General features: G+C 43.4%; 1 protein-coding gene across 5 annotated transcripts in view; it reads right to left on the minus strand.

The window, feature by feature from the left end:
- The window catches only part of NELL1 (neural EGFL like 1), a 291,095-nt gene that overhangs the window by 172,991 nt on the left and 101,849 nt on the right, over positions 1 to 16,255 (minus strand). For all 5 annotated transcript variants that reach the window (XM_033928928.1, XM_033928927.1, XM_033928925.1 and 2 more), the window contains one exon: positions 5,854 to 5,982. In XM_033928928.1, coding sequence (XP_033784819.1) covers positions 5,854 to 5,982 — 129 coding nt within the window. The remainder of the gene's footprint in view (positions 1 to 5,853; positions 5,983 to 16,255) is intronic.

A 16,255-nucleotide genomic window follows, 5' to 3' on the forward strand; every position in this document is an offset into this window, starting at 1 on the left:
TTCACTAGGTGTCCATGTCTTCAAACATGCACCATTCATCAGGCTCCATGTCGATGTCATTTACAAACAGTTCTTCTAGCCTTTCAATATCATAGTCATCAGAAGAATTATTAGAAGCCTCACTCCAGAGATTTCCTACCTGGTTTCTTTGGGGAGTACTGGCTTCTGACCTCTGAATCCATGGCTGCACCGATCTGCTTCTCTCAGAGGATTCAGGTATCCTGTGGGTTTGTGGCTGCCTCCCTTGCCTAGAAGATACACCCTTTTCACATGCTCTGGGTTGATTGCTTCTAGGTCCACATGAGCTCCTAGAACTCTCTGCTACTGAGCCCTGGTAGCTTTTCTGTTGATTAGCCCTGCAGGAGCTAATCCAGTTCTAAGCTAGGCCACCACCTGCCTAGTGCCTGCTGGGACTTGTGGTTCTCTGTCCCTAGCTATTCCTAAGGATAAGTGGGTAAATGCAGTGCTGCCCTTCTTGTGGGGTTTGTTGACCAGGGGGCTGTCTTTGCCCTGCTTGCTTCTGGGAGCAGGTTTAGGTTTAGTTTCAGGGCACTGCAGGGTTTCTTCCGTTATCACAGGGCTCTCCCTGTGATAGTACCTGTAGAGATGGTTTTAGTAACGGAAAGTGTCATGTTATGGATGGATGCGATTGGCCAATCTCACTACGTCATAATGAGATGGCGAGTGCAGATTGGTTGGAGTCTCATTTATAATGCCAAGACGCCAAGTAAGAAATACAACAACGGAAGGATTAGAAACCCACGTCACAGTGCATATATGCTGGTTTTTGTGTTTCAGATGGATGTGTTTTTATCGTGATAAACAACCTATCGCTCGTGCTGCTCTGGGAAAGGTCACTGAGCAATGCGTTGCAATAGTCCAAATACGGCAGCAGGAAACACTGCATAAATGCTCGAAAATTATGAGGGGACAAAATATCCCTAAGCCTCAACACCAACTTGATTTTTTAAAAATATATGCGTAGTTTTATCGAGCAGCAGTAGAGCATTCCATGGTATAAGGTTCTACCACTGCGTGATAAAAGGAGCCTACAAGTTTTCACAACAGCAGCCTAAAAAAACAAAGAATCAAGAATCACTCCTAAGCTTTATACTGCACTCAGAATGAAAATCTTCAAAGCACTAAGCCAGGGGTGTCCAATGTCGGTCCTCGAGGGCCGCAATCCAGTTGGGTTTTCAGGATTTCCCCAATGAATATGCATTGAAAGCAGTGCATGCAAATAGATCTCATGCATATTCATTGGGGAAATCCTGAAAACCCGACTGGATTGCGGCCCTCGAGGACCGACATTGGACACCCCTGCACTAAGCCAAAAAAATGGAGGAACATCAACAAATCCAGCCATAGGATTTGAGTCTTCTCTACATTTAAAGACAAGACAGTTGGCATTCATCCAGGTAGAAATAGATCCAATGTATAATTCCATCAATTTGAGTCCTACATCAATGTAGGAACCAGGAAAAATAATATTGCAAATCATCAACATACAATCGGTAAATAAAAAAAAAACATAGAAGAATTAAGGCAGATAAAGATCACATGGCCTATCTAGTCTGCCTAACTATGTTGTCTAATATCCCATCCTCTCCCTTAAAGATCCAATGTATTTGGCCCCAAATTTTCTTGAATTCACATAACAATGTCCACACTGGCAACATAAACAAATTAAACCATAGCGCAGAAAGGGAAGACCCTTGTGAGACTCCCAAATCTGTAGATTAAGAAGACTGTTAAATAGTTCAGAGCTTCAATAGTCTTGACCACATCTTCAACTGAAACGTGTAAATTTAGTCCATCCTTTTTCAAGCTCACTAACTGCCAAATTACTATCATAGTGAAGCAATTGAGTTATTGCCTTAAGCTTTGATTAAAAAAAAACAAAAATAGCAGGCAAATTTATCACACGATGGATAATCTAAATCAGACACTTTCAGAGAAACCAAAGACTCAACAGTAGAAAACAGCTCTTGAGCCTGAATGAGTCTTATACGTCATAGTGAGCCCCCTTAGCTGCTATAAGCATTAGTAATTAATCAGTGCCGAATTGTAACTCTCCTGAGAAATGGCATCAGGGCATTTTCGCTAATAACATTCTTGTTTGTGCAACTGTATTTCTTCTCGTCTCAAAACAGAAGTACAGCAAAGGATGAAGAAACTGGCTTTTGAAACTTTCGACTTGCAAAAGGGGCAATTCTATCCAAAGGTGACTCCAATGACAAATACCGAACGGCTACAGCATCTCTCAAAGAAAAGCACCCATAGAGTCCATGCAAGGAAGCCATTTTGGTTTGAACGATTGACCAAACATCAAAAGTCAAATAGCACCAAGAGGAAACGACGCAGCAAAACAACAAAAAGATTGTGGAACAGAAGATCGTAGTTTAATATGTGTCCAAATAACTTATAAGCAATAATCATAAAAAACATTCCACAAAGAGTATATACAGACACACGTGATCCACAAGATTTAAAAAAAAAAAAAAAAAAAGCAGCAAATAATGTATACAATAAAAATGAGCCAACACGGGCCATGTTTTGGCAAAATATAAATACCTTCCTCAGGGGTTTTATAGGGTCCTTGGCAGTCTTAAATATAAGAACATAAAGTCACAAAAACATACCTCATCTTTTACTAATTTTTGTACAGTACATACAGTAAATTGTTGATCTGAGAAAACACCAAAACGCATGCACGTTGCATCGGGGCGTCACGCAGAGAGCAATTTTTTAATGACTTTTTCAGTGTGCTTTTAAAAAGCCGCACATCGCCGGTAGCCAATATCCATTTAACGGAGAAGCTGAATTATGATTAGGGGGCTCTGGAGCACAGAGGCAGTGGCACAGCGCAGTTATAGCTAAGCTGCTAGTTCCACTCTGAATTCTGTCTTTTTCTGGCTTGACACATTAAACTCAGTGAAGTGTGACATTGATTTGTTTAATTGTATTTCTCTCCCGTTCTCTTTTCCATCAAACTAAAAGAGCACGTGAGGGGAAGAGAGGGATAAATAAACAAAACCATTTGTAGAAAAAAACAACAGTGAAAACTTAGGGGCCAATGTATTTTAGCTGCGGCTCCCACCACCGACAGATACTTTTAGGATTTGTACAATTCCCCAAATGCCATACGCTTGGCACAGACATGCAAGCGCCTTGGGCGTGCTAAGATAGAGTGCTACCATTTTATTCGTCTGAGTTAAACACACGAGTTTAGCGTGCAACCTGCACAGTGCACAGATGCAGGGGGTGTAAACGTGGACGGGATGGGACATAGGTAGGGCATGGGTGGGTCCCACACTCCCACAAAACACATCCCCAGATTCTATATGTGGTGCCCAAATCTGAGCACCAAAAATTTGCACGTGGATTGAAGAGGCACACGCAAATTAATTAGCTAGCAAGCAATTCATTAGCAATAAATTAATGCCAATCAATTATTGTAATTAATGGGCAGTAATTAGATTTTGTGCATGCGTCTTCCTGCGCACTATTTTAATAATCCCATGTGCCTAAATCCCATTGGCCCAGATTCTAGTAACGGTGTCCTGAAGTTAGGGGATGGTAGGCGTCCTACCGCTGTCTAAGTAACCAATTGGGACGCATGGTTCTTTTTAAATCAATGTGGAGAATGGCGCCTACATTGAAGGCAACATTTGCATGCCTACGGAAGCATCTAGGCATGCCTAAAGATGCCTGAGGTTGGTGTGGGTGTGGTTTATGCCAGAAGTGGCCTTAGGTGTCAAGCGGCCCAAGGTGCTTTCGTAGGCGCAAGACAGGCACCTTAAATGTAGGCCTATACTGCGATTCTATAAATGGCGCAGATGCATGATTGGCACGCGATCAGTGCTGCTAACACCAGCGCAGTTTATAGTATCTGGGCCATCTCTGCACAACTCAAAAGGAGGCGTAGCTAGAGGCATCATAAAGCATAGAGGTTAATTCTAACTGAGCTGGAAATGGACAGCATGGAATATTGCTATTCCTTAGGTTTTGGCCTGGTACTAGTGACCTGGATTGGCTACTATGAGAAAGGGCTACTGGACTTGATGGACCATTGGTCTGACCCAGTAAGGCTATTCTTATGTTCTTATGATGATGGTAGCTTATTAGAAACATGACAGCAGATATAGGTCGACTGACCCATCCAGTCTGCAGCATCCACTATCTCCTCTTCTCCCTATTGGCTAAGGCTTTTAACATTTGCAATTCCTCTTCCTATAGGCTAAGGCTCTTTCCACCTGCATTGTGAGGTCATAGAGCTTTATGGTTATAGAAACATAGAAACATGATGGCAGATAAAGGCCAAATGGCCCATCCAGAGCACCCACTATCTCCTCCTCTCCCTATTGGCTAAGGCTTTTAACATTTGCAACTCCTCTTCCTATAGGCTAAGGCTCTTTCCACCTGCATTGTGAGGTCATAGAGCTTTATGGTTATAGAAACATAGAAACATGATGGCAGATAAAGGCCAAATGGCCCATCCAGAGCACCCACTATCTCCTCCTCTCCCTATTGGCTAAGGCTTTTAACATTTGCAACTCCTCTTCCTATAGGCTAAGGCTCTTTCCACCTGCATTGTGAGGTCATAGAGCTTTATGGTTATAGAAACACAGAAACATGATGGAAGATAAAGGCCAAATGGCCCATCCAGAGCACCCACTATCTCCTCCTCTCCCTATTGGCTAAGGCTCTTAACATTTGCAACTCCTCTTCCTATAGGCTAAGGCTCTTTCCACCTGCATTGTGAGGTCATAGAGCTTTATGGTTATAGAAACATGATGGCAGATAAAGGCCAAATGGCCCATCCGCAGCATCCACTTTCTCCTCCTCTCCCTATTGGCTAAGGCTCTTAACATTTGCAACTCCTCTCCCTATTGGCTAAGGCTTTTAACATTTGCAACTCCTCTTCCTATAGGCTAAGGCTCTTTCCACCTGCATTGTGAGGTCATAGAGCTTTATGGTTATAGAAACATAGAAACATGATGGCAGATAAAGGCCAAATGGCCCATCCAGAGCACCCACTATCTCCTCCTCTCCCTATTGGCTAAGGCTTTTAACATTTGCAACTCCTCTTCCTATAGGCTAAGGCTCTTTCCACCTGCATTGTGAGGTCATAGAGCTTTATGGTTATAGAAACATAGAAACATGATGGCAGATAAAGGCCAAATGGCCCATCCAGAGCATCCACTATCTCCTCCTCTCCCTATTGGCTAAGGCTCTTAACATTTGCATCTCCTCTTCCTATAGGCTAAGGCTCTTTACACCTGCATTGTGAGGTCATAGAGCTTTATGGTTCTAGAAACATGATGGCAGATAAAGGCCAAATGGCCCATCCAGAGCATTCACTATCTCCTCCTCTCCCTATTGGCTATGGCTCTTAACATTTGCATCTCCTCTTCCTATAGGCTAAGGCTCTTTACACCTGCATTGTGAAGTCATAGAGCTTTAGTAACATAGAAACATGATGGCAGATAAAGGCCAAATGGCCCATCCAGAGCATCCACTATCTCCTCCTCTCCCTATTGGCTAAGGCTCGTAACATTTGCATCTCCTCTTCCTACAGGCTAAGGCTCTTAACTCCTGCATTGTGAGGTCATAGAGCTTTATGGTTATAGAAACACAGAAGCATTATGGCAGATAAAGGCCAAATGGCCCATCCACAACATCTGCTATCCCTTATTCCCAAACCATGAATCGATGCAGTGGCTCTGCGTGCAATAACTGCTGTTTTCTGCTCTCAAAGCAGCTGTCTTCTATAGCCCCCAAAACTTTGAAATCCCACTTGAACACACACACTTTCAACTTCTTTCACACTCATCCATTTTCCTTCTTTACCTTCACAATTTGCAGCGTCTCCTTGGATAGGGACGTAGCCGTTTCTGCATTCACAGGTCGCTTTGGTATTCCAGTTCCTACACTCTGAATTTTCACCACATCTGTGTCCTTCGGCACAAAAGTCGTGTCCTAGAAAATGAAGGGAAGACACCATCGCTTTAGCACCGTTAAGACTAGCATATGGGAGCTTCAATCCTGAGGGATTCATTCTGATTTAGAAAATGCATTTAAAGTACATAGACAAATTTAGTGCATTAGGGTTCAATATCGGGCCTACTCACCCATCCTAGATGCAGGCCAGCTACTATAAAATGGTGCACTTAGCAAGCACAAATGTCCCAAATGCAGCAACTTAAATCTTTTAAATACTGTATATATAATTTTCAATTGTAAGCAGACTCAGACATATGCAATTTAGAAAGGCTGTGTATATCACTAGTGGCATATATTCATCATCTGTGCTGCTTTTTTTTTTCCATTTAACTTAATATATTTTAAAATTTTTATATATATATATTTTATAATTTAATTTAAGTTCAGTTAATTCTTCTCCAAAATACTACCATCTTGGCTAGTATGAATAATTAAATTCATATATGAAGCCAAAATCACTTAGCTTGACGTCCTATCTTTAGTTAATGCTTCAATGCATAGCTCTTCTCAATGCTGGGAAGGGACTAGCCAACATGTTTCGCCACTAGGCTTTTTCAAGATCAGCCCCCTTTTCAGAATAACCGTGTATCATCCCGACTGCAATGTTTTAGTTCAAAAGTATGCACAGGTTTTAGCCTCGCAGCATTTATGATCAGTTTTATGCAGTTAAAAGGCTCAGTCTTGGGGGCAATACCTTTCCAATTGTGCAGATTTGATACACATTACGAAACAGTGCTGGATCGGTGTAAAGGTTCGTTGAATAAATTTCCGTTTAAGTGGAGCCTAAATATTGTGCAGATGAAACAACCTGTTTAGTCTGGTAGAAATCAAGTAAAAAGAAAATTAAAGAAAGAAAATCCACTTACACTTCTTCCGTATGCTCATTTGACTGAGCTGTAGGGATCTGCGTTGGGTTCATTAGCGTACCTTAAATTTACTGTGTGCGAAATCAATTTCACACATGTGAAGCTTCAAATTAGCATATGCTGTCAATTAGTGAGCTTTACAAAAGTTTCAAGGCAAGTTCCACCCAAGTTGGGATAGATATTGAGATAGCGGCAGTCAGAATTTCACTGACTGCTGCCAGCTTTGCCTCTGGATATTCAGTGCTGAGCCACGTTTGAGCTCCAGAATTGAATACCTAGGCATATGTGGCTGGCAAAAACTTAGCTGGTTAACCCCCTCTTTTACTAAGGTACGCTAGCTGATTTAGTGCGCGCTAAGCACGTCCATTATATTCTATGGACGCGTTCGAATTTAGTGCACGCTAAAATCGGTTAGTGCACCTTACTAAAATGACCCCCCCAAGTGCGATAGTCACTATTAAACTGGCTAAGGAGAACCACTTAAAGATAGAATTGACTTTTACTTGGTCCTATTTAGTGGCTGACTTAAATGCCAACCCTGCCCCCAGAATGCCCACAAAGAACCTAGTTTTGGCTTGGGTGTCGACCGGGCATTTTTTTGGTGGCACTTACGTAATATGCCCAATTAGCCCCCAGACAGGCGATTTTAAATGGTGATTATCTTAGCCTCTCCTGCCCTGTTAACGAAAATGCATGAAACAATCCAGAAACCTATGAAAATAGTGTGAAAAGGCCCAAACTGAAAACATGTGCCCTGTACGAGATAAGAGTCGGGCGATAGTTGCATTATAGCTTTCACTAGTGCTGAGCATCTGGCAAACACATGGATGATGCTCCCAGAGAGTCTCCCCCTTCCCCCCACTCAGATCCCCTAAAAATAACCCTACCCCAGACCCCCCACCTCCAAAGACACATGGAAGTGCATTTTCGATAGGACTTCCGAGTTTCGATGTTTTGGGATAGACGTCCAGAAATCTAGTAGAGAAAACTGTCAATTCTGAAAACAGCAAGATGTCTATCCTTTTTTTAAATGACCTATGTAGACATTTTGGTCCTTAGTACGTGTATCTTTTTTGGCCATTCTCGAATATAAATAGGTCCACATAAAAAACGCACGCAATCAAGTTTTCGTCAAGGCAGCCTGCATTCTTAACAAACTGTTCAAACAGTTAAGCATAGCAGATAGGCTTCTCTAAGAAGTACTGTAGTGAATTTCACATTAAAAGTCCCAGGTACTGATGTTACTATATATTGCTTATATTGCATGATGAGTTCTCCAAAACCCACCCAAAACGTACTGCACCCACCTGTACACCACAACAATAGCCCTTATGCCTTCATGTGTCATCTTAATGTAGGCACAATAGCTCACCATACAATATAAGCAAGATATAGTGCCATCTGTACCTGGGACTTTTGATGTGAAAACCACCGCAGTAACCCTTAGAGTGCCTTTCTGCTCTCTGGGCTCAAAATGTCTGTGTTACCATCCAAAGCTGCTTGGACTGAGAACTTTTCAGCATCCCTTCATAATACAGACTAGAACGTAAAGTTTTTTTCAGGTTGGTGACCACTGGGGAAGTAAATGGGGGGCGGTGGGGGGGGGGGGTCATGCCTTAATCCCTCCAGTGGTCATCTGGTCAGTTTGGGAATATTTTTAGCATTTAGTCGCTTATAAAACAGGTCTTGCTCCAAACGTCAAGAAGAAACCTAGGACCTTTTGTTAAAGGTTTGATTAAGCCTGACAAGTGTCCAAGTCTTAAGTCTGCCAAAAACACACCCCTAACACGCCCCCTTAAGATTTGGACACACTGGAGACAAAACAACCAGGAAGACATCTAGAAAGTCTGTTTTGAGAATGCCCATTTGGACTAGTAAGTTTTGACTAGTAAGACGTCCAAGTGCTGGTTTAAGCTGTATTTTGGATGTCTATCTTTTTTGAAAATAAGCCCCATAAAAGTTTCAAGTGCTTAAACCCCACTCACTTCTCAGTGGCCCCGCAATACCCTCCCAATACCCTCTCTTAGACCCTCATAAGCCACCATAAGTAATCATTGGTGACTCAGGGGTCATAGGACAGGAGCAATCCCCACTTGCATCTGTCTGTACCAGCATCAGGCTCAAAATGTTACCTCTGACCCCTAGTGATAGTCTCGCAGTACAACCGCATAAAATGATTTTGTTCATAAATTAAAGTTGAGTAATGTGGTTTCCTATGCATCAAAAATATTTTCAATATCAGGTTTTTAAAAATTGCCCTTGTGCAACCAAACACACACACACACACACAAGGAGACTAGACAGATACTTTTCCTTCAGTTTGGTCAAAAGTTACAAAATCTTGAGTTAAGAAGAAGCCAAAATGGTTGGAAACCGCCAAACCCAAGCATAGCCTTAGGGGTCTCTTCACAGCAACCTGGCTTGCATTTCTTTAAATATTTATCCTTTCTTTTTTAAACTTGTATTTGCTTCTCTCAGCCCCTGAACTCCACCTAGGAAAGGATTTACTGTATAAATTCTGCACTGTTTGAATTTTAGTTGTACAATATGTTGATACTTTGCCAACTAGATTTTGGGGTTACGCATACTCTACAGATCTCCTCCTGCCACTTTCACCGGTCTGTCCTCCCAAGCTTTCAAAAATCTGCACAAAATGTTTCCGTTTATAACACCATCAACCTAAATCCCATTTAAGAGCCTTATCTGCTGAAAATATTCCATTCTGTCAACCTACAGGACAGAATTATGAATCTCGCATCACGATCATTAAAATGTGACATTTCACAGCATAATGGACTCGGGTGGCCACTTTTCCTTTATCTGTGATGCTTCTCCTCGGATTGTGTTGTCAGGGTGACTTCTTAGCAGTGTGAAAGTCTTTCCCTGCTGGATTTCTCGCATCCATTGTCTGCCTTCTGTTTCTCTTAATCTTTCCTCAGCTGTCTTTCTCCTTTTCACCTCGGAAAATTATATGTGTGTTTACTTTGCACTGTAATTTAGCTAGACATTATACCCACAACTTTGTCCGAAAGCACTGGAGTGGCATTTCAGACAGAAGTCTTATTCTTTGTATTTTCCCTCTAATAATCATACTCAGTACTAATAACTCAGATCTTGACAGTTGAAATCAACTGTTCAAAAAAATGACTTTCCCAACCGTAAATGTTCCACAAATGTGAACATTAGACCATTATAAATTGTTTGATCACTTTATCTGGGTTTTGAAAAGCTTGGAACAAATCACTGTCGGGCGGATGCGCTCCTGACTGACAAGAGCAGGCTGCGAAGGGCGGGGCTGAGGCAGGGATGGGTGGAACGGGGGTTGGTCTACAAGTCCAGATTTTCCAAATAGAAAATCTGGTTACCCTAAAAATATCTGATTTTTTGATGTCGCTATTGTAATTTTCCTTGTATCCGTTTAAACACTTTTTCAAACCTGCTTTGCATTCACTCTGAAACTGGCAAATGTTCCTTGAATTTTTAAATGTGTCTGGCTAGGGTACACTCGAGGTCAAGGCTGATGTTTTGCACATACTGTATAGCTAGGGTTACCAGATTTTCCGTCTGGAAAATCCAGAACCCTAGAACCGCCCCCGCTCACTTTTACTATATTTCGGGCAACGAAACTGGTAAGAGGGCTGGAAAACTGCCCATATGCTGAGAGGCTGGATAAACTGGGGCTCTTCTCTCTGGAAAAGAGGAGGCTCAGGGGGGATATGATAGAGACCTTCAAAATACTTAGGGGCATAGAGAGGGTGGACAGGGACAGGTTCTTCAGACTAAAAGGGACGACAGGTACGAGGGGGCACTCAGAGAAACTGAAGGGAGATAGGTTCAAATCAAATGCAAGGAAGTTTTTCTTCACCCAAAGGGTCGTGGACAAATGGAATGCGCTCCCGGAGGAAGTGATCTGGCAGAGTACAGTACAGGGATTCAAACAGGGATTGGACAGATTCCTGAGGGAAAAGGGGATCGTGGGGTACTGAGGGAGGTGCTGGGGTGTTGCATAAGTATAGACAGCTCACCAGGTCGTGCAGGTGCAAGGCCGGAGGGTTAGGACATTGATGGGAAGATAGGACTTCGATGAGAAACCTAGGGGGCAAGGGGGCCCCTTCTGGTGATTAAGGCAGGTCATGACCTGTTGGGCCGCCGCGGGGGCAGACTGCTGGGCGGGATGGACCTCTGGTCTGACCCGGCAGAGGCACTGCTTATGTTCAGTTTCTAGAGGTTCGCAATGGTTAAAGCTGCAGCCTCAGCACCTCGAGGTTGTGGGTTCAAACCCACGCTGCTCCTTGTGACCTTGGGCAAGTCACTTAATCCCCCCATTGTCCCTGGTACATTAGATAGATTGTGAGCCCACCAGGACAGACAGGGAAAAATGCTTGGATACCTGGATAAATCCATGTAAGCATGCTGAGCTCCCCTGGGAGAACAGGATAGAAAATGAAATAACTTATCACTGGGTGCCACAGAAAGGCTGAACTACTGGCTAAGGGACGGTAGGTAGACCTGGCTGAAACCAAAGGTTGTTAATGCTGACCTAAATTTCTTAAGAGACTTCAGGACATAAATGTCTAAAGACATTCTGACAACACAAGACGGCAGATAATCCAGGGCCCGTCAGCAAAACAGCATTACGGAGAAGTGACTTAAACCTGTTTTACATGGAAATTGAATATTTCTCGTTTTTTCATGTTTTGTGTTTTTCTTGTCAGTGGGGCGCCTGGCTGGCACAGAAGCTAAATTTGCTGCTCCTGCAGTCCAACTGGCAAGTGACCTAGTTAACCATAAAGAGCAATAATCTCAGTTTTCCTTCAGGGACCTCTTTTGAACTCCTGACAGGAACAGGACATAAACAAAGACATGTAGAAACAGTTTGGCATGTGAAATGGCCCCCAAATTGTCCACTAGAGAGCTGAAAATGAAACCTAGGGCACTTCAGACCACCGCAGCCAACTTTTCAGAATGATTTGGGGTCCTGGACGCCATACAAATGATGTCCTTCCCTCTACCATCCCTCCCCCCTCCCCCATGGCAAGAACAAATTGAAAAACTAAGAAAGCAAGGTGGGTCATAGTTAGGGTTACCAGAGGTCCAGATTTTCTCCAGACATGTCCTCCTTTTGAGGACCTATCCGGAGGGTCCGTCCGGGTTTTGAAAAGCTTGGTCAGGCAGGGAGGAAGTCCGCGCATGCACGGCCGTCACATGATGAGCACGCGCGCCTGCATGCGACATCATCATGTGAGAGCGGGGGCGGGGCTAGGGTGGGCTTGGGGGCGGAGCTAGGCGAGGCTAGGGATCCGGATTTTCCGAAAGGAAAATCTGGCAACCCTAATCATAGTTGACTGGCAAATATTTATTTATTTGGTTTTATATCTCGTCCTCCCAGAAGTTTGCACACATAATAAAGCATTTAAAGGACTGGAGCTAAAGAAGAGATAGGAAATCACTTAAGTCTCCCTACTCTCCCTTCTCCCCAATCCCTACCAGTCTCTCTGCCTTCCAACTGCAGCCCATCTCCATCTCACTCTATCCCGACTAGGGCTACCATATTTGAAGAATGTGAAACCTGGACGCAGCCCACCCCATTCCGTATTTAGCCCCGCCCCCAAATGCTGCATTTATTTTTTTTTTTTACCTTCAGCTGTGTCTGGAGGGCCTCCAGCATGCATGGATGTGTATGGCATCACCCGCGCACACTTATTGAAGGCTCTCCAGACACGGTCCAGAGCTCGGGGCTTTCCAAAACCTGGACAAACTGCCAGGTTTTGAAAAGTACATCCGGGAGCCCAGACAGCCCCCTATAAAGAGGGCATGTCTGGGTTTTCCCGGACGTCTGGTAAGCCTACTCCAGACCACCCACATCATTCCACACTCTCCTCTCCCTTAACTCCTTCTTCTCTCCCCTATTCATCCACACTGACAGTTAAGCGTGGCTTTGCAAAGGAGGGGGATAGTCTCATGAAGTACTTCTTATTTTGTAAGGTTTTATAGTTGAATCCTCTTCTCATTCCCCCCCCTCCCTGCCATCTACCCATTACCAGGTACAAGTGGTGTTCAGCATTACATAGTAAGTTTGTCTCTTAAAAATTGATCTACCTGATGCCACTCTATGTAAGAGCAGCTGATGCTAGTCCCTTGAGCCTGTGAAGGAAGAAGGACTAATTCCTGTGTCCTCAAAAAATACCATTCTTATAGGAGGGATAGAGAGAAACCGAATTCCCTTGGAACGTAACAGTCTACTCGTAGGCTGATAAATCTTGTCGAGCCTTGTGACTAACAAGAACAGGCAATCAATGTGATTTAATAAGGCTAGAGGTGACATGTTGAAAAGGGGACTACACAGTGCTCTTTCTTTCTTCCCCATCACCCCACATTTTCTTTTCCCATTTTCTCGTTAAGCCATATTTTAATTTTAAACTTTCACCCCTCACATAAGCAAAGTTTGAATTTCATATTGGAGGAGAGGTTTGTAGATTTAATGCCCTCTGTGTGGCACAGTGGTTAGAGTTAAAGTTTCAGCCCCCTAAGGTTGTGGGTTCAAACCCCGCACTGCTCCCTGTGACCCTGGGTAAGTCACTTAATCCTCCACTGCCCCAGTTGTATTAGATAGGTTGTGAGCCCACCGGGACAGATAGGGAAAATGCTTGAAGTACCTGTATGTAAACTGCTTTGAGTGTGGTCATGCATCGTAACTACATAAAGGCTGTATACAAGACCCAATCCCTTTCCTTGAGGTCATAATGCCTCATTCCACCAATAAGAGCTAACCTCATCAGTGATGTCACAATGGCTTCATTGTTCTATACTTGGCTCACTTCTGCTATTGTATTGGAGGAGAGTGTGGTGCAGTGGTTAGAGCTACAGCCTCGGCACCATGAGGTTGTGGGTTCAAACCCTCTGCTTCCTGTGACCCTGGGCAAGTCACTTAATCCTCCCCTGGGACAGATAGAGAAAATGCCTGAAATTCCTCTATGTAAAACTGCTTTGAGCGTAGTTGTATAATTACAAAAAGGCAGTATACAAGTCCCAATCCACTCCACATCCAGCCTATTCTATTCTCCATCTCCTTGACCTGATCTGCCTGTTCAATACCCCTCCCAATTCCTATCTTCATTCTTCCACTCCTCATGAAGGTGGGTTTTTTTAATTTATTTTTTATTGAGATTTCTTCATATAAACATAAAATTCAGAAATCATAAGGAAATACAGAAAACAAAACAGCTTGCCAAAAACGGCCCAAAATACAGTTATAAGAAAATATTACATGATTCAAGCCCACTTCTTGGAGAAAGGTAAATACTATCTCTGCTGCAGGAATTAAATTTGTACCCTCGGAACACTAGAACTTAAATATTTAAAAAAAAAAGTCATAACGTCACCAATTAAGCCTTCATCTTCTCCGTGAGAAAAACTTCCAAATGCATAGGTTCCAAAAAAGACATATGATTTGGTTTCCCAGGTGACCAGACATTTACAAGGATATTTCAAGAAGAATGTGCCACCACCTGCTAAGATTTTAGGTCTTAGCAAGAGGAAGGCTTTACGACGATATTGAGTTTGTCTTGATACATATGGGAAAACCAACACAGTACGACCATAAAATAACATTGCTTTATCGGGAAAATATGCTTTCATAATTTTCCTCTTTTCATCCATAAATGACATTGTTCCTAATGAAGTGGATCCTTTTGAAATAATTTTGTGTGTTTATTTATTTCTAGCACTTATTATAATAAAATATATATATAAATCACATGCAATAGAACATATTTAAACAATGCAATCCAAGTACAAACCCTACACAGCGGCTAGTGATCTCCATCCTTAACACAGCAACCCCGAACTGCGTTCCGCTTCCCTTAACAGAATGCCTTCACAAAAAAAAAAAAAAATAAGTGCCATATCACTCTCCCTTTTATCTATTATTTAAAAAAATTATACTGACCGCAAAATCAAACCTAGGCGGGCTTTGACACAGCTGCGATGCCAAACCGTCCATGCTAAATGCCCAGCCGTCCACGGCTACAGAACGGGCGACTCGACATTTACGGGGCGTTGCTCAGCAGCACAGCTTTAAAAAGGGACCTGATCATCTAAATGGCAAACTCAAGTGATTGTACAATTCTGAGCAGAAAATAGAAGCTGTAATACTGCCCAAAATCAAATAGACGAATGAATAAACCAGAACGGGCAAGTGTGAAAAACGCTTAAACTCGCATTGGTCCAAACAGGAAAGAGAAAGTGAGAAAAAGGGCCCCAAATGCCCAGCCAGCGGGTCACACCCCAAGTCTTTAATGGGGGTCATGAATTTTATCATCAGCCCTGAAAAACTTCCCTAGTTACCTTTTATTCATATTGCTTTAAGGCTGTTTACCAAAACCGATCAAATATGGGGCTCTGCTATCAGTCTCTACGTTAGACCTGTCCTAGACATAGCCTGCAAATATCAAATACAGATTCACTCCTTTGCGGATGATATCCAACGATACCTACCATTAGAAGAAACCTGCAATGCCCAGATCGTGAAACTCCTAAAATGCCACTTGGAAATCAAAGACTGGATGACCATCAAGAAATTACAACCGAACGCCTCCAAGACAGAACTCCTTTGGATCCGCAAAGAATGCTGCAACCGCGCCTGTTCCTCACTGTGCTGGCACTCGATTACTATAACTGCAAAAGACCAAGTACACAACTCCTCGAATGCAACCTGTCGCTTTCCGACCACATCTCTCAGATGGTATCTTCCTCGTTCTACTACCTATGACAACTCCGAACAATAAGGAACTACTTTTCAAAGTCTGACTTTGCCCAACTACTCTATGCCTTACCACTCTCCTGCATGGATTACTGCAATGCACTATTCAACGGTCTCACGGTGAAAAATATACAACGGCGATCAGGCTTCTGAAAAACCTCCGTCCCCGCAGCCCTGTCTCCCAGGCTCTAGCGTCGGCTCACTGGCTGCCCATACTCAAACGTTGTGTCTCCCCACCCCACTTTCACCTACCTTTGTAGATCTTCACTAACATGAGCAATTTTTCCTACCTGTTGCTCACGCCAGCCTGGTTCCCCTCTGAATCACTTCCGGGTCACGGGGCAGGACAGAGGGAACTCCAACACCGGTGCAAGGAGCATGCTGCAGAGGCCACTCACAATGGCGAAGATTTAGAGGTCCGGGGTGGGGGGGGGGAGGGAGAGCATGAGTGTGGGCTGGGAAGGAGCGGGACCATGGAAGGAGCAGGAGTGTGGAGAGGAAGGAACAGGAGGGGGGCACCTCCTACCCTTACTATGCCACTGGTCTCTCCTCCGACTCTTCCGAACAAGCACCTTGCCCTGCTGTCAAACGGCTCTGTGCTCTGGGATTGCTTCACCCTCTC

The sequence above is a fragment of the Geotrypetes seraphini genome, chromosome 19, assembly GCF_902459505.1.
Source record: "Geotrypetes seraphini chromosome 19, aGeoSer1.1, whole genome shotgun sequence".
Taxonomy (NCBI): Eukaryota; Metazoa; Chordata; class Amphibia; order Gymnophiona; family Dermophiidae; genus Geotrypetes; species Geotrypetes seraphini.